The sequence below is a fragment of the Micromonas pusilla genome, assembly GCF_000151265.4.
Source record: "Micromonas pusilla CCMP1545 genomic scaffold MICPUCscaffold_12, whole genome shotgun sequence".
Taxonomy (NCBI): domain Eukaryota; kingdom Viridiplantae; phylum Chlorophyta; class Mamiellophyceae; order Mamiellales; family Mamiellaceae; genus Micromonas; species Micromonas pusilla.
The window spans coordinates 495,420-512,267 of record NW_003315893.1 but is presented as its reverse complement, the minus strand read 5'-3'; the positions used below and the strand labels follow the sequence as shown (position 1 = coordinate 512,267).

General features: G+C 67.1%; 10 protein-coding genes across 10 annotated transcripts; 3 read left to right on the top strand and 7 right to left on the bottom strand.

Moving 5' to 3' along the window:
- Positions 1-50: 50 nt before the first annotated feature.
- On the bottom strand, positions 51-1,043 carry MICPUCDRAFT_5588 (uncharacterized protein; the record flags this gene model as incomplete). Its single annotated transcript, XM_003062344.2, has 2 exons — positions 51-426; positions 580-1,043. Coding segments are annotated over 2 exons (840 nt in total), but the record flags the coding sequence as incomplete, so codon positions are not given.
- Positions 1,044-1,457: 414 nt separating this feature from the next.
- Positions 1,458-3,515, bottom strand: MICPUCDRAFT_21236 (uncharacterized protein; the record flags this gene model as incomplete). The annotated part of the gene is made up of 2 exons (XM_003062343.1): positions 1,458-3,201; positions 3,268-3,515. The coding sequence occupies 2 exons, from the start codon at positions 3,513-3,515 to the stop codon at positions 1,458-1,460; spliced, it is 1,992 nt and encodes a 663-aa protein (XP_003062389.1).
- Positions 3,516-3,783: 268 nt separating this feature from the next.
- MICPUCDRAFT_68670 (uncharacterized protein) lies at positions 3,784-5,625 on the top strand (the record flags this gene model as incomplete). The annotated part of the gene is made up of 4 exons (XM_003062582.1): positions 3,784-3,931; positions 3,954-4,328; positions 4,532-4,739; positions 4,927-5,625. Exons 2-4 carry the CDS (start codon positions 3,973-3,975, stop codon positions 5,623-5,625), a joined length of 1,263 nt encoding a protein of 420 aa, XP_003062628.1. The 5' UTR covers positions 3,784-3,931; positions 3,954-3,972.
- A 614-nt stretch (positions 5,626-6,239) lies between these two features.
- MICPUCDRAFT_44821 (uncharacterized protein) lies at positions 6,240-7,440 on the bottom strand (the record flags this gene model as incomplete). The annotated part of the gene is made up of 4 exons (XM_003062342.1): positions 6,240-6,620; positions 6,653-6,828; positions 6,849-7,011; positions 7,150-7,440. The coding sequence occupies 4 exons, from the start codon at positions 7,438-7,440 to the stop codon at positions 6,240-6,242; spliced, it is 1,011 nt and encodes a 336-aa protein (XP_003062388.1).
- A 263-nt stretch (positions 7,441-7,703) lies between these two features.
- On the top strand, positions 7,704-8,987 carry MICPUCDRAFT_52201 (uncharacterized protein; the record flags this gene model as incomplete). Its single annotated transcript, XM_003062581.1, has 1 exon — positions 7,704-8,987. One exon carries the CDS (start codon positions 7,704-7,706, stop codon positions 8,985-8,987), a length of 1,284 nt encoding a protein of 427 aa, XP_003062627.1.
- A 103-nt stretch (positions 8,988-9,090) lies between these two features.
- MICPUCDRAFT_70919 (glutamyl-tRNA amidotransferase) lies at positions 9,091-10,400 on the bottom strand (the record flags this gene model as incomplete). Its single annotated transcript, XM_003062341.1, has 2 exons — positions 9,091-10,068; positions 10,224-10,400. Coding segments are annotated over 2 exons (1,155 nt in total), but the record flags the coding sequence as incomplete, so codon positions are not given.
- An 854-nt stretch (positions 10,401-11,254) lies between these two features.
- Positions 11,255-14,662, top strand: MICPUCDRAFT_45875 (uncharacterized protein; the record flags this gene model as incomplete). Its single annotated transcript, XM_003062580.1, has 2 exons — positions 11,255-11,593; positions 12,098-14,662. 2 exons carry the CDS (start codon positions 11,255-11,257, stop codon positions 14,660-14,662), a joined length of 2,904 nt encoding a protein of 967 aa, XP_003062626.1.
- A 56-nt stretch (positions 14,663-14,718) lies between these two features.
- On the bottom strand, positions 14,719-15,297 carry MICPUCDRAFT_52198 (uncharacterized protein; the record flags this gene model as incomplete). Its single annotated transcript, XM_003062340.1, has 1 exon — positions 14,719-15,297. One exon carries the CDS (start codon positions 15,295-15,297, stop codon positions 14,719-14,721), a length of 579 nt encoding a protein of 192 aa, XP_003062386.1.
- A 202-nt stretch (positions 15,298-15,499) lies between these two features.
- Positions 15,500-16,087, bottom strand: MICPUCDRAFT_42209 (uncharacterized protein; the record flags this gene model as incomplete). Its single annotated transcript, XM_003062339.1, has 1 exon — positions 15,500-16,087. One exon carries the CDS (start codon positions 16,085-16,087, stop codon positions 15,500-15,502), a length of 588 nt encoding a protein of 195 aa, XP_003062385.1.
- A 248-nt stretch (positions 16,088-16,335) lies between these two features.
- Positions 16,336-16,782, bottom strand: MICPUCDRAFT_52196 (uncharacterized protein; the record flags this gene model as incomplete). Its single annotated transcript, XM_003062338.1, has 1 exon — positions 16,336-16,782. The coding sequence occupies one exon, from the start codon at positions 16,780-16,782 to the stop codon at positions 16,336-16,338; it is 447 nt and encodes a 148-aa protein (XP_003062384.1).
- Between the last annotated feature and the right edge of the window lie 66 nt (positions 16,783-16,848).

The window sequence follows — 16,848 nt, the reverse complement described above, 5'->3', positions numbered from 1 at the left end:
AGTGATACAGTATGATACCCTAAGACTAATTTAATTTAAGGTAACTGTAACTAACTGTCCATCGGGCGCATCCACGTCCCGTGCACGAACACCCTGCGCATCTTGATCCCCTTGCGCTTGTTCTCGTTGTGCACGCAGCAGTACCGCAACGGGTCCTGGTCCGCCGCCTCCGCGCCTTCGCCGCCGCCGACCTCGACGAACCCGGCCGCTCCGAACGCGTCCCTCGCCTCCTCCACGGTGAAAAACCTCGCGAGCGTGCCGTCCCCTCTGACGTACGTCCGCTCCTCGGTTCTCTGCGACGGCGAAAACCGCAGCATGGCGTGGTCGTAGATCCCGTAGTCGCGAAAACACACGACGCCGCCCGGCGCCAACGCGGCGAAGACGCTCTTCAGAAACGTCGCCGACGCGTCCCCCGGCGGGACCGCGCTGAGGGTCGAGGGTCCACACGAGCGAACGTCGGGGCGGAGTTGAAAGGCGTCAGAAGCGGAGTTGAAAGGCGTCGAGGTGTGTCGGGGATTGAAAGCGAGGGGCGGGCGGAGAGACGCGCCGGTAACTACAACTATTCGGGAACCGGCGTACGGAACGCGCCTGAGGACGAACACGAGGAGGACCACGTCGAGGATGGGGAGGCCCATCTTCCACGCGTGGAGGGATAGCGCCGGCGGGCACGGCTCCGCGACGGGCCCGCCGGCGACGAGGGCTTTTTGGACCGCGTCCAGGAGCGACGCCGACGACGGGTCGCAGCGAAACGCGCGGAATCGATTCCCTATCCGAGCAGCGCGACCGCCGTCGGCGTCGGCGTCGTCCGCAGCCTTCACCGCGCGCTCCGCGCATCGCACCGCCGCGGCGCTGAAGTCGCACGCGAACACGAACGCGTCCTCGCACCCGCGCAGCAGCGGCAGCGCGGCGCTGCCGCTGCCGCAGCCGACCTCGCACGCGACGACGGACCCGCCGCGCCGCAGCGGCGTCGAGAACGCCTCGAGGAGGTATCGGCGCTCTTTGAAGAACGCCCCGGCGTCGTGCGCGGAGTGGAACGCGTCCCAGCGGTCCGCCTGCGCGAAGACGTCGTACGCCCCCGCGTGGTTCGCGGGACGCGCGCCGCTCGCGGCGTCGTTCGAGGCGGCGCGCGACGAGAGATCGTCGCCCCCCTCGATCGCGTCGTCGTCGTGGTCGTGGTCGTCGTCGGTAACAACGACGAGGTCCTCGCCGCCGCCGCCGGCGACGACCGCGCGCGCGGGAGCGGGCCCGCCGCCGCGCTCGGGGTCCCACGACTTCTCGACCTCCGCCGCGTGCGTCTCGAAGTCGAAGTCGCGCTCGAAGTACGTCACCCGCGGCGAGGACGCCATGACGCCCGGGCGACGCGATGTGTGATGAACAGAAGCGCGTCGGGACTTCGCTCGTTAAAACATAAAAAGATTACAGCACGTGTACGGGTACCTGTAATAGCGCTCGGCCGTCTACGTGCGCTGCACCTTCGGAGGCGGCGGCCCGGTCCCGCCCCTGGCGCCGCCGCGTCCGCCTCTCCCGCCGCGTCCGCCTCTCCCGCCGCCTCTCCCGCCGCCGGCGTCGGCGGACGTGAACACGGAGACGCCGCCGCCGCCGCCGCCGCCGCCGCCGAATCCGCTGCCTCTTCCTCCGCCGCCGCGTCCCCCGCCCCCGCCCCCGCCGCCGCCTCTTCCCCCTCCGCCGCCGCCGCCTCTCCCGCCGCCGCCGCCACCTCTTCCGCCGCCGCCGCGCATGGCGGCCGGCCGCGCGTCCGTCGCGGGTCCCGGCGCCGCGACGAACGCGGGCGCGCGTCCTCCCCCGCCGTTCGCGATGAATGCCGGCGCCTCCTTCTTCTGCTCCCGCAGCAGCGTCGCGATCTGCGACGCGATCTTCCCGTTCCCCGTCTTCGGATCAAACCCCGGCACGAAGAACGACGTCGCCATCCCTTCCCGCCCCGCGCGCCCCGTGCGTCCGATCCTGTGGACGTACGAGTCGAAGTCGTCCGCGGCGGTGGGGAGATCAAAGTTGACGACGTGCGCGACGCCCGGGACGTCGATCCCTCGCGCGGCGACGTCCGTGGCGACCATCACGGGCGCCTTCCCGGACTTGAAGCTCGCGAGCGCGGCCTCGCGCTGCGACTGCGTGCGGTCGCCGTGTATGGACTCCGCCCTGACGCCGTGCTGTTTCGACAGCTGGCCGGCGACCCACGCCGCGGTGCGTTTTTTTTGGACGAAAACCAGCGTGAGCGCCGGCGGCGGCGCCTTCGCGAGCGCGGCGATCAGCAGATCTAGCTTGTGGCGCTTGTCGCACGTCGCGAGCTCGAAGTGCTGCGCGATGGCGTTCACCGTGCTCCCGACGCGCCCCACGCCGATCCACGTGTAGTCGCGTAAGAACTCCCGCGCCAATTTCTGAATCGAATCCGGAAACGTCGCGCTGAACATGAGCGTCTGCCGCGCGTGCTTCGGCGGCATGTCCCTCTGAAGCACGATCTTCCGTATCTGCGGCTCGAACCCCATGTCGAGCATCCGATCCGCCTCGTCCAAGATCAGATGCTTCACCCGCGCGAGCGAGACGACGCCGCGGTCCACGAAATCGGTGAGCCTCCCGGGGGTCGCGACGAGGACGTCGACGCCGAGCGCGAGCTCTCGCAGCTGCGCTTTCGCGTCCGCGCCGCCGTAGACGACGACCGCGCGCAGCGCGGTCGCGCTCGTCATCGCCGCCGGGTCGAACGCCAGCCGCCGCGCTTCGACGTGGATCTGAATCGCGAGCTCGCGCGTCGGCGCCATCACGAGCGCCGCCGGCGTCGCCGCGCGCTCTGCCGCGCCCTCCGGCGTCGTCGTCGCACCCGTCCCGAGTTTCGCGATGACCGGGAGTAAGAACCCGCACGTCTTCCCGCTTCCCGTCTGCGCGCAGCACATCAGGTCGTTCTTCGCGTCGAGCGCGATGGGGATCGCGTGGGCTTGGATCGGCGTCGGCGAGGCGTACTTACACCGCCCGACGTTGTCGAGGAGAAACTTCGGGACGGCGATCGACCGCCGGTTCGATCCTCCGTTCGATCCGAGGACGTCGAACGAGATCAGCGCGGCGGGACCGCCTTTGCTCTCCTCTCCCGGCCCTGAGCGCGTCACCGGGACCTCCGCGTAGTCCGAGAACCGGATCCCGGACGACTGCCCGCCCGCGAAGAGCTCCGATTCGATGGCTCGGACCGCGTTCGCGCTCGGTCGCGGCGCGTCGCGCGCCGATCGCGCGCGGATCGCGTCCGCGCGGAGCTTGAAGAAGTACTCCGCCTCCTTGGCGCCCTTCGCGTCGACGGTGGCCTGCTGCTTCGCGCGTCGGCGGTCCTTGCCGGACCCGCCGCCTCTCCCGCCGGGCGGCCCCCCGCGGCCCGACGACGATCCCCCCGCGGGCCCCGCAGCGCTCGGCGGTCCTCCGCGTCCTCTCCCTCCGCCGCCGCCGCCGCCGCCTCCTCTCCCGCCGCCTCCGCGACCGCCGCGGCCTCCTCCTCGTCCTCCTCGTCCGCGGCCGCTCATCTTCGATGCGTCTCGAGTCGCGACGCGCGCGATCGTGCGTCGGTGGTGTGCGTCGCCGTCGTCGCCGTCCGTCGCTTCGCGCTCGTGCGTTACCGGCGAAATTTAACTTAACCTGTCGATAGTCGAGCGAGCGGCCCAACTTCACACGTAAAATTTCCATCCCGTCAGATAGATATTCGTTTGAAATCGATCGACGCGAGCTCTCGAACATCCCCCCTCCGCGCGCGGTCACAACGACCGGCACGGCACCGCGCGCGAAGAACCCGCACGCCGCCGAACACCCGCGCACGCGCACGCGCACGCGCTCGCCGTCCGTCGCGCGCGCCCGCCGCCGCACGACCGAAGCGTCCGCCTTCGCCCCGCGCGCGGGATCTGGGCGGGAGGGAAAAAAAACCAAAGCGCGACTGACTCGCTTCTTCGCGCCGCCTCCGTCGCTTCTTCGCGTCGACCGGTCGCCATGGCGCCGTCGTACTCGTTCCCGATCTTGAGCAACCACGACATCATCGCGTGCATGCGCGAGCTCGACGTCGAGCTCACGGAGCAGGCACTCCTGAAACCGCACCCGGACACGCTCTACCGCGCGTACATGGACCTCGTCTGCGTCCTGTGCGGCACGAGCCGCGAGGAGATGTACACACCGAACCTCGAGGTGGCGGAGCGCGTGTTCGATTACCCGGAGCTGTACGAGGAAGCGATCGGGAACTTGGTCTTCCACCGCAAGCTGTTCGAGCTGATGGAGACGTGCGGGGTACCGGACTTTGGGTTGAGAGACATGATGAAGCCCGAGTACGCGCGGACGCGAAGGAACCTCAGGCGCGTTCTATCTCACGCCGGTTCCCGTACGACCGCGTCGGCGTGGTGAACGCTGATCCTTAAGGACTTTCTCTCCCGGCGCATCTCTCCGCCCAGGGTCCCTCTAGTTCAATCCCGACACACCGCGACGCCTTTCAACTCCACCACTGACGCCTTTCAACTCCACCCCGATATCATCGCTCGTGTGGACCCTCGACCCTCAGCGCGCTCATCAATTTCGCGAAATTCCGCGAGGAGAAACTCGCGGAGTGGGAAGAAGAGATGGCGGACGTCATCGAGGCGGACGCGCGGCACGAGGCGGCGCTCAAGCGCAACGCGGAGCTCAAGGCGATGATCAAGGAGATCCAGGACGCGCAGAAGGCGGACGAGGAGAGCGGCGTGGACGTGTCGGAGCTGCTGAAGGAGGTTGAGGCGCGTTCTATACACTGGTCCCCATACGACCGCGTCCGCGTGGTGAACGCCGATCCTTAAGGACTTTCGCCGGCGCATCTCTCCGCCCAGGGTCCCTCGCTTTCAATCCCCACCCTCGACGCCTTTCAACTCCAACTGACGCCTTTGAACTCCACCCCGACATTCGCTCGTATGGAACGACCCACAGGCGCTGCGAGAGGAGGAGGAGACGAAGCGAATCGAATTCGAAGCGCTCGAGAAGCGCGCCGCCGACGCGGAGGCGGCGATCGCGGCGGCGAAGAAGGAGGAGGACGAGGCGAAGGCTGCGCTCCTCGAGGCGGAGATGGAGCAGACGCGATTGGAGGAGGAGATCAAAGAGGCGAAGAAGAGCGAGGGCGGCGGCGGCGAAGGCGCGGAGGCGGCGGCGCTGAGGGAGCAGGTGGAGCGAGAGAAGGCGGAGCTCGCGGCGGCGGAGAAGAACCTCGAGAAGATCAGAGAGGAGACGCGCTTGAAGAACGAGATGGCGGAGGAAGTGCAGAAGATCAACGACGAGATGCAGGAGCTCGTGAAGATGCAAGAGGAGATCGCGGAGGACGAGCAGAAGACGAAAGAGGCCAAGGCGAAGCTGAAGGACATGGAGGAGGAAAAGTACAAGGTTGAACTTCGCATCGAGACGCTGAAGCGTCAAGCCGCGAACCACGACGAGAAGATGGAGCGCCTGAAGAAGCAGGGCGAGCTGAAGAAGCAAGCCGCGGAGGCGTCGCTGAAGGCTGCGAAAGAGGAGCTCGAGGCGGTGAAAGCGCGCCGAGCGGCGGACGAGGCGAAGAGCGCGGAGGAGGAGAATCAGGCGCGTTCGATACACTGGTCCCCATACGACCGCGTCGGCGTGGTGGACGCCGATCCTTAAGGACTTTGCCCGGCGTCTCTCTCCGCCCAGGGTCCCTCGCTTTCAATCCCGACACACCTCGACGCCTTTGAACTCCGCTTCTGACGCCTTTGAACTCCACCCCGACATCGCTTCGTATGGAATGGCCCTCAGATCGCTCAGCTGCGGAGAAAAACGTCGCAGCTCAAGGAGGATCACGTCGCGGAGATCGACGCGTTGCTGCGGAACTTCGCGTCGCTGCGGGACCAGGTGAGCGCGTACCACGCGTCGCTGGCGGACGAGATGGGGATCGCGCCGGAAACGCGGGTCCCGCTCGCGAACGTGAACGGGGACACGACGTACAACTGGACCAACTACGACATCACGTTGGGGCTCGGGAAGGCGAGGGCGGCGGCGGCGGGCGAGGAACCGGGGGACGACGACGCCGCGGAGACGGAGAACTGAGCGCGCGTCGAGAGTTCGCGGCGCGGACGAGCGAAGCGAGGAGAAGGGAGTGGCACTTTGTAACGCACACATCGATCGATCACGAAGTTCTATTTCGAACATCGCATTAAATAAAGCGTTTTAGGTAATACCTTATCCTCCTCGCGCTCGCGTGTCGCGTCCGTCTTCGATCCAAAAAAAGCCAAAACGCATCACTTGGTGCGCTTGTAGATCTTCGCGAGCATCGCCCCGAACAGCTCCGCCGGGAGCATGTCCTGCCCTTCGATGATCCCCTTCAACTTCCCATGCGCGTCCTCCTCATACTGCTGGTACACCGCCTCCATGCCGAGGTCGACGTACAGCGCCTTGACTCGTTTCTCGCACTCCGCGTCTTTCTTCCCGTAGTTGTCCTCGATGATTTTCCTCTGCTCCGCGGTGCACTTCTTCAACGCTTGGACGACGAGCCACCCGCACTTGTTGTCCATGATGTCCGTGCCGATCTTCCCGATCACCGCCGGGTCGCCGTAGCAGTCCAGGTAGTCGTCCTGGATCTGAAAAAACTGCCCGAGAAGCCGGCAGATCTCGTCGCACTTCTCGTACGCCGCCGGATCCGTGACCCCGGCACCGACGCATCGCGCTCGCCCCCGGGAGGTAAAACGTGTAAAACGCCGTCTTGTACGTCACGATGCGGCATGTACGCCTCCTCGGTGTACTTGGACAGGTCCACGACCCCGATAGGCCCGGTGATGAGGTCGATGAGCTGCCCGTGCGCCGTCTGATCCGTGACGTCCCGGAACATCTCTAGGAGGTCCGCGTAGCACGGGAGAGACTTGCAGTGCTTTTTAGCATGGAGTAGATCTGGCACTCGAGCACGAGGCCGTCGTTGATGGCGTTCATGTCGACGCCGTCGCTCTTGTACCAGCACGGCTGCCCGCGGCGGGTGACGCTCTCGTCCATGATGTCGTCCCACACGAGGAACGCGGCCTGCGGAGGAGGAGGGGGGCGGGGAGGGGATGGGCGCGTCAGCCGCCGCGGTCTCTCGGAGGACGGAGGACGGAGGACGGAGGACGGAGGACGGAGGACGGGACGGAGGAGGACGACTTCTCTCGTCTCGTCTCTCACCTGGAGCCACTCGATGCACCACCCCACGACGGAGGCCTGGTGCATGAGCGCGTCGTCCACGCACGCGGCGCCGCCCTTCAGCGCGCGAACGCCGTCGATGACCGCGAGTCCGCGGTTCAGCTTCCCGTGCGGGACGTTGTACTCGACCATCTTGTCGATCCACTGGATCGCGATCTGGACCTGCCCGTCGGCGCGCTCCGCGTCCACGAGCTCGGATCGGAGGCTCTCGAACGTCTTGAGGAACGCGTCGCGGTCCGCGGCGGCGGCGGCTTTCTTCGCGTCGTCGCTCATGTTAAAGCGCGCGGGCGGCGTGTGATGGGGAAGAGAGCGGGGGTTCGAGCGGGCGTCGGCGGCGTGGGGCCGGCGCGCGGGAGGATATGGACGGATGGATCCCGGCGCGAACCGAGGCTTGAACCGGTGGCTCGCGACGAGCGTCCGATGCGGACGAGGCGACAAGTGGACTTCCTGTCGCGATCGTCGAGTCTCCCGACCGCGGCGCGCGCGCGACCGCGCGACCGCGGCACAACTCCGCGCGCCGGATCCGCGTCGCCGTGATGTCGTCGATCCCCGCGGAGGACGGATCGACCGCGGCCGCGGCGGGCGTCGCGTCGCTGGACATCGCCGGCGACGACGCGACGCGCGCGCGCGTCGTCGTCGGCGACGCCGAGGCGGCGGAGAAGTCGTCGTCGCCCGCCGATGAAGATCCGATCGGCGACGCGTCTTCCGATCCCTCCTCCGCGTCCGCGCGCGACGCCCCCGCGCCCAAGCCGCTGACCGCGGAGCAAAAGGAGAAGATCTTCGCGCAGGTGGAGTTCTACTTCAGCGACGCGAACCTCCCCACGGACGCGTTCCTCATGAAGAAGGTCAGGGCTGGCGGCGACGAGGGATGGGTGCCGCTCGACGTGATCTGCTCTTTCAACCGAATGAAGCAGCTCCTGAAGAAACGCCCGCACTCGGTCGTGTGCGACGTCCTCGCGGAGCTCGGAAGCGCGCTCCTCGTCAGCGACGACGCGAAGACCGCCGTGCGCCGCGTCGCGCCGCTGCCGGACGTTGACCTGGAGGAGGTCCAGTCGAGGACGGTGCTCGCGGAAAATTTCCCGGGAGTAAACGCGGGCGAGGCGCCCACGATCGAGGCCGTCCGAGAGCTCTTCGCTTCCGCGGGGGAGGTGCTCGTGGTCCGCGTGCGGCACCCGGGGATGACGCAGCCCGCGGGCGTGGCGGCGGCGAAGTCGAGCGGGTTGGATTTGATTCAAACCCCGAACGCGCACGTGCACGCGCTCGTGGAGTTTAAAACCGCCGAGGAGGCGCTTCGCGCGGTGACCACGTTGAACAACGACCGCGATTGGAGGAACGGGCTGCGCGTCAGGAGTTTGGTGCGACCCGGGGCGAAGAAGAAGAAGGCGCAGAAGGAGAAAGCCGCCGCGGCGAGGGCGGCGGCGGCGGACGACGGCGGGGACGACGGCGGGGGAGAGGGCGACGGCGGCGACGGCGGCGACGGCGGCGAGGACGGCGCGACCGCGGAGGGCGGCGACGCGACCGCGGAGGGCGAGAGCAAGACGAAGAAGAAGAAAAAGTACGGCCGGCAGAAGCGGGACTACTCGCAGTGGGCGTCCGCGGCGGCGTTCAAGGAGAACAAGACCTCCTTCCTCGAGTCGGGCGACGGCGACGCGGGCGGCGGCGGCGGCGGCCGCGAGGGCGAGGGCGAGTCGACCGGCGGCGGCGGCGGCGGCGCGGACGCGGCCGCGCCGCCGAGCGCGCAGCCGACGATGCCGGACGGCACGAGGGGGTTCACGGGCGCGGGACGCGGGCGTCGCATGCCCCCCCCGCCGCCGCCGTGAGAAGAGACGAGACGCGCGAAGCGTGATGACATTTTTTTTTCCGACGTCGGGCGTCGACTTGATTGTAATACAATTCGACGAATAACATACCGCCACGTCAGCATCACGAGATCTTCCCGCCACTCACGGACGCGCACGTCACCGCGCCCGCGCTCGAGACGAGCGCGTTCCCGCGCCACGCCGCCGCGCACGTCGCGTTCGTCTCCAGACCGGGCTGCACGTCCTCCCAAATTTTCTTCTTCGCGATTTTGTTCCCTCCGTGCGGCGGGTCGTTCGTCGCGCCCTCCCACGTCAGCCGCTCCCCCGGCGTCGCGCCCTCCGGGACGACGAGCAGCTCGACGACTCTGTCGTCGCCGTCCATGCCGTTGTTCGCGCACAGCAGCATCCCCGCGGAGGCGATCCCGGACATCTTCCGCGGCTTCAAGTTGGCGACGACGACGACGTTTTTCCCTTGGATCTCCGCCGCGGACATGTACGGCACCAGACCGCTGCAGATCGTCCTCGGGCCCGACTCCTCGCCGCAGTCGATCGTCTCGACGTACAGCTTGTCCGCCTCCGGATGCTTCTCGCACTTCAGGACTCTGCCGACGAGGAACTCCATCCCGAGGAGGTTCTCGCTCGGCGGCGAGGCTCCCGACGACGCGGAGGCGGCTTCTCCGTCCTTCTCTCCCGCGGCGGCGGCGGCGGCCGCCTTCGCCGTCGCCGTCGCCGTCGCCGCGGCGACGTCCTCCGCAACGGACATCATCTCCGCGTTCTCCTTCACGTCCACCTTGGGCACGCGCACGTACGGCTTCTGCCAGTTATCCCCCGCCTCGTTCATCATCGCCTCGCGGTTTTCGAAATCGAACGTCACGTCGTCCGCGAGCGGCATGGACCAGTCGTCGCGGTACAGCCCCGTCTCCGTCTCTAGGTCGCTCGTGATCTTCTCGATGTCGATGTCGTTGAGCTTCCCGAACCAGTCGATGATCCCGTGCACCTGCGGCGTCCACTCCTCGATCTCCTCGTCCGTGAGCTCGAGGTTGGAGATCTTCGCGAGCTCCCTGAGGGTCGAGGGTCCACACAAAGCGATGATATCGGGGTGGAGTTCAAAGGCGTCAGAAGCGGAGTTGAAAGGCGTCGAGGTGTGTCGGGATTGAAAGCGAGGGGTGATGGACGGAGAGAATCGCCGGGAGAGAAAGTCCTTAAGGATCGGCGTTCACCACGCCGTCGCGGTCGTATGGGAACCAGTGTGAGGAGAACGCGCCTGAGGTCCGGCAGCGGCGGGATGGGGATCGGATTCGGATTCGGAGGCAGCGTCGTGTCCTCCGCGAGCGCCGCGGCGAGCCGCTCCTCGATCGTGCTCACGAACGGCGGCTCGTCCTTCAGCTCCTCGTCCCTCTTCGCGCGCCACTTCGCGAGCTCCACCTTGAAGTCGTCGTACAGCTCCTGGCCGACGGCGTCGATGTCGAACTTGGGCTTCTCCGCGGACGCGGTATCGCCGAGGAACTTCTCGCGGTCCGCGTCCAGGATGTCGCGCGCCTTGTCGTGCTCCTCCTCGGACGCGCGGAGGAGAGGACCGCGCGCGCGCGGTCGCTCGCGCGGGAGCGCGCGCGCGCGGCGCGGCGCGGGGGCGAACCCGCGGCCGACGGTGAGCGTCGCGGCGGGCGTCATCTCGCGGCGGCCGGCGGCGCGGTCGAGGAATGGCGGGCGCTGACATCATCATCCACCCGCCGCGCGGGATCGCGATCGCGACTTCCGTCGGCGTCGTCGAGGGTTTTCGTCGGTCGGCGCGTCGTCGCGCGCGCCACACCCGATCGCGCCGGCACGCCGCGGCGCCGAGCTCGATCGCGACCCGCGCGCGACCCCGCGCGAGTCCCGAGACCGCCTCCGCTCCTCCCCGCCCTCCCGCGCCGCCGTCGCGCGTCGCCGAGCCGCGCGCCAGCCGGGCGGCAGAAGAGATGTCGGGCGCGGACGACGATGCGACCGCCGCGGCCGCCGCCGCGGCGATCGACCCCGAGAAGGCCGCCAAGGCGGCGGAGAAGAAGGCCGCCAAGGCTGCCGAGCAGGCGGCGAAGAAGGCCAAGCTCGAGGCGAAGAAAGCCAAGCTCGCGGAGATGGAGGCGGCGAAGAAGGCGAAGGAGGCTGCCGCCGGCGGAGGCGGCGGCGACGACAAGAACAAGAAGAAGAAGCGCGGAGGCGGCGACGGCGCGTCGGACGAGGACGCCGCCGCGCTCGCGGCCGCGCTCGCGGTCCCGAAGGGCGAGTACAAAGACCCGGCCGTCGTCCCGATGGCGAAGGCGTACAACCCCGCGGGCGTGGAGGCGGGGTGGTACGAGTGGTGGGAGAGGGAAGGGTACTTCAAGCCGACGATGGGGTCGAGCAAGCCCAAGTTCGTCGTCGTGATCCCTCCTCCGAACGTCACCGGAGCTTTGCACATCGGCCACGCGCTCACGAACAGCATCCAGGACACGATCGTTCGGTGGCGACGAATGTCCGGGTACGAGGCGCTGTGGGTCCCGGGGACGGACCACGCCGGGATCGCGACGCAGACGGTCGTGGAGAAGAAGCTGGCGAGAGAGGAGGGGATCACGCGGCACGAGCTCGGACGCGAAAAGTTTTTGGAACGCGTCTTCGAGTGGAAGGCGCGTGATGACCGTTTTTCGTTCTTTTCTTTCGTCCCCGCCCCTCCGCCCGCGGTTTATTTTCTTTCATTTCTTTTGTTCTCTCTATCGTCGTCGTCGTCGTCGTCGTCGTCGTCGTCGTCGTCGTCGTGCGTGTGAGGTGTGGTGAGCGCGCGAGCGAAAGTCGAGTCGTTCGTAAAAGAACGTCGCGCGGCCGGTGACGACGAAAAAAGTTTCAGCTATCACTGAGGGTTTAGTCACCTTTCACCGGGATTACACACCTTACGCACTCAAACCCCTGAGGCTGACGCGAACGAACGACGACGACGACGACGACGCGACGCGACGCTTGCACGCGCAGACACGACGACGACGATGACGACGACGACGACGAGAACGACGACGACGCTCGCTTCCGCTTCGACGACGCGGTCGCCGCCGACGACGCCCGCCGACTGACGACTCCTTCCCCCGCCGCTCGCCTCGCCTCGCCTCTCTCTCCTCGCGCAGGAAGCGTACGGCGGCAAAATCTTCAACCAGCTCAAACGCCTCGGGTCGTCCCTGGACTGGTCCCGCGAGCGGTTCACGATGGACGACATGCTCTCCAAGGCTGTGAAGGAAGCGTTCGTGCGCATGCACGCGGAGGGTCTCGTGTACAGAGACAACCGGCTCGTGAACTGGTGCTGCAAGCTCAAGACAGCCATCTCGGACATCGAAGTCGATCACATCGACTTGGAGGGCTCGAAAGAGCTCGTCGTCCCGGGGCAAGACGCGCCCGTAGAGTTTGGCAGCATCTGGAGCTTCGCGTACCCGTACGAGGACGGCTCGGGCGAAATCGTCGTCGCGACGACGCGTCCGGAGACGATGCTCGGAGACTCCGCGGTCGCGGTCCACCCCGATGACGATCGCTATAAAAGCGTCCACGGTAAGCACCTGATCCATCCGTTCAACGGGCGGCGCATACCGATCATCACGGACGCGGAGCTCGTGGACATGTCCTTCGGCACGGGCGCGGTTAAGATCACGCCGGCGCACGACCCGAACGATTTCGCGACGGGGAAACGGCACGATCTCGAGTTTATCAACATGCTCACCGAGGACGGGCTCGTGAACGACGAGGGCGGGGACGCGTTTAAAGGGATGAAGCGGTTCACCGCGCGCCGCGCGATCGTCGAGGCGCTGGACGAGAAGGGGCTGTACCGCGGCAAGGCGGACAACCCGATGCGACTCGGCCTGTGCTCGCGTTCCAAGGACGTGATCGAGCCGATGCTGAAGCCGCAGTGGTGGGTGAACTGTCAGCAGATGGCCGCGGACGCGTGCGAGGCGGCGCGGAGTAAGGAGCTCGAGATTCTTCCGCCGTTCATGGAGCCCACGTGGTTCCGATGGCTCGAGAACATTCGCGACTGGTGCATCTCGCGGCAGCTGTGGTGGGGGCACCGCATCCCCGCGTACTACGTCCGATTCGACGACGAGACGGAGGACGCGGCGGGGATGCCCGGCGGCAGCTCCGAGCAGCTCGACCGCTGGGTCATCGGCCGCGAGGAGGACGAAGCGCGAATCGCGGCGACGGAGAAGTTCCCCGGACGCGCGTTCACGCTCGAGCAGGACGAGGACGTTCTCGACACGTGGTTCTCCTCGGGGCTGTTCCCTTTCAGCGTCTTCGGCTGGCCGGACGAGTCCCCGGACCTCGCGGAGTTTTACCCGACGTCTCTGCTCGAGACCGGGCACGACATCTTGTTCTTCTGGGTCGCGCGGATGGTCATGATGGGCATGAAGCTGACCGGCAAGGTGCCGTTCAAGCAGGTGTACCTGCACGCGATGGTGCGCGACGCGCACGGGCGGAAGATGAGCAAGTCTCTCGGGAACGTCATCGACCCGCTTCACGTGATCGAGGGCATATCGCTTCCGGAGCTGAACAAGACGTTGGAGGGTGGCAACTTGGAAGAGAAAGAGATCAAGAAGGCGGCGCAGGGGCAGGCGCAGGACTACCCGGATGGCATTCCCCAGTGCGGCACCGACGCGATGCGATTCGCGCTCGTCGCGTACACCGCGCAAGGGAGGGACATCAACCTCGACGTCTTGCGCGTCGTCGGGTATCGGCACTGGTGCAACAAGATGTGGAACGCGATCCGGTTCGCGATGATGAACCTCGGCGAGGGGTACGCGCCCCCGGAGACGCCGCTGACGTGCGGCGACGCCCGCCTCCCCCCCGCGTCGCGGTGGGCGCTGAGCCGGTTCAATCACGCGGCGAAGGTCACGGTGGAGGCGATGGAGGTGTACGGCTTCAACGACGCGACCACCGCGGTGTACGCGTTTTGGCAGTACGACGTCTGCGACGTGTTCATCGAGCTCGTCAAGCCCGTCGTGAACGGCGACGACGAGAACGCGAAGAAGGCGACGAGGGACACGCTGTGGACGTGCCTCGACGGCGGGCTGCGGCTGTTGCATCCGTTCATGCCGTTCGTCACCGAGGAGCTGTGGCAGCGGCTCCCGAGAAGGAAAGCGGAGAGCGCGCCGTCCATCATGATCGCGGACTACCCCGCGCACGCGCCGGAGCGCGTCGACGCCGTCGTCGAGGCACAGATGGCGATCGCGCAGGAGACGGTGAAGGCGACGCGGTCGCTTCGCGCGGCGTATAACCTCCCGCCCAAGGCCAAGCCCGAGCTGTTCGTCGTCACCCGCGGCGACGACGCGACGGCGGCGATCGACGCGTTCGCGAGGGACGTCGCAACCCTCGCCGGGTGCGCGATGCTGACGCGGCTTGGGCCGGAGGACCAGATCCCCGCGGGGTGCGGCGTCGTCGTCGTGAACGAGTCCGTGACGCTGTACCTGTTGCTCAGGGGCGTCGTGGACCCCGCGACTGAGATCGCCAAGCTAGGGAAGAAGACGACGCAGGTGGAGAAGCAAGCGTCGGAGCTGAAGAAAAAGACGGAGATGCCGGGGTACGAGGAGAAGGTGCCGCGGAGCGTCAGGGACGATAACGTGGAGAAGAGCGTGAAGCTCGACGCGGAGCTCGCGTCGATCCGAGCCGCCATCGCGGACTTCGAGAAGCTCATGCGCGAAGACGCCGCGTAGAGATTTTTCGTCCGTACAGCTGCTTGTGATGAGACGCTAAGCTTAAATTTGACTACCTACGCGCTCGTGCTCGGGGGTATCACGATCGTCATCGCGTCCGCTAGACCGAACTCTTCTTTCAGGATCGCGCGCACCTCCGCCGCGCGCGTCGCGCCGTCGCACACGAACTGCACGGACCCGTCGCCTTGCGACCCCACGCCCTTCCCCCCGCACGCGGCGCGCTTCAACTTTTCGCATCGCAGCACCTCGTGCAGCTTCGGCGACCCGCGCTCGCCGAGCTGCGACGGGCACGCGACGCCGGCGATCTCGTCGAAGCCCCTCTGCGCCATCTGATACACGAACCCGAGACCGGGGGCGTCGCCGGACTCGATCGCGACGATCGCGGCGTCGACGACAGCCGAGTTGTTTTCGCCGAGCAACGCGTGCAGCTCCCGGTCCGCGTCTGATCGCGGCGTCGGATACGCGCGCTGCAAGTCGTCGAGAATCCGCACGGTGTCCTTCCCCGCGCCCAAGTCCGCGACGACGACGTGGACGCCGTCGCCGCCGACCTTCTGTAACGGCTTCACATCAACGGTTTCACCATCAAACGTCAGCAGCGTCAGCCTCCCCGGCCCGAACGCGCACGCTTGGTCCATGCGGCCGCACTTGCTCGGCGTGACTCTGTTAGGGCCGTTCCATACGAGCGAACGTCGGGGTGGAGTTGAAAGGCGTCAGAAGCGGAGTTGAAAGGCGTCGAGGTGTGTCGGGATTAAAAGCGAGGTGTTGGCGGAGAGACACGCCGGCAAAAGTCCTTAAGGAACGGCGTTCACCACGCCGACGGGGTCGTATGGGAACCAGTCAGTGTGGTAATAGAACGCGCCTCTCGCCGAGATACGCCGCCTCCATCTCTTCCTCGGCGCTCAGCCCGAGCCCGCACGCGGTCGACATCGCGCGGACGACCAGCACGCACGCCGCCGCGGACGACGACAGCCCCTTCTTCATCGGCAGCGTCGTCTCGTAGTTATCGATCGCGACGCACTTCGTCGCGAGCGCGGCGGCGATGGCGTCCGCGTGCGGGGAGGAGACGATGAGGTGATGAAGCGTGCCCGCGACGTACCGCCAGAAGGTACCGCTCCCGTCGTCGTGAGCGTCCGCGCCCCCGCGCGCCGCGCGCAGGAGCGCTTCGTCGTCGTACAGGTCGAAGACGCGCGAGCGCTTCGCCCCCGCGTCGTCCGTGGACGTCATCGCGACGCACATGTCCGAGCCGGAGGACGTGGAGACCCTCGCGCGGAGGCCGTCGTTGGTGCCGACGACGACGCAGCGCCCGACGTGGACGGTGTCCGGACGCGCCGCGCTCCTGAAGCCGCCGGCCCAGTCGGAGTGCTCGCCGAGGAGGCACAGGCGGCCGCACACGAAGAGCTCCGCGGGGTCGTCCGCGGGGTTCATGACGCGCGTGGGGACGCGCGGGAGGCGAGTGAAGAAGGTCGGATGGAGAAGTTGGATCTCTCGAGGCGTCTGGTCGCGTCGCGTCGCGTCGTTGTTTTGGATGACTGATTATTTTCGGTTCCGTCTGTCGTCCGCGACCGGCGGGCGACGCTCGCGGTCTCGTGGAGCTACATACGTCATCTACGATTGCATTCGTCAGCAACGCTACTCATAACGCTAATACCGCTCTCATCGCGCTCGTCGTCGTGTCATCGAAAGTACTCCCGGAAGTGTTTCACCGGAACCAGCGAAAAGCTCGGAAGCGCGTGCCCTCCCGCGGGAAACGACACGTCGTCCGCTCGCGACGGCGGCTGCGCGTTCGGATTCACCCCTTGCAGCGACACGAGCGTGTCGTAGAACGTCTTCTCCATACTAAGGCCCAGGAACGGGACGCACAGGAGCCCCGGGACGCCGGCGACGCGCACCACGCCCCGGACGAACGACTCCAGCGTGTTCCTTCCGCGACTCAGTCCGTACCACAGCGTCGCGTTCGGCACGATCGTCAGACACGCGCCGATCACGCCGGGGGTGAGGTACTCGTCTGTGGCCGCGGCCGCGGCGGTGGCGGCGGTCGACGGCGGCGGCGGCGGCGGCACGCTCGTCGACGCGGACGCGGACGCGGACGCCGCCGCGGGCGTGGACGCGCGCGATGCCATCGCGAGCGCGCGCGGATAGAGTGCCGAGTTTTGTTTTCGTCGCGTCGTCGCGACGTCGCGTCGGTC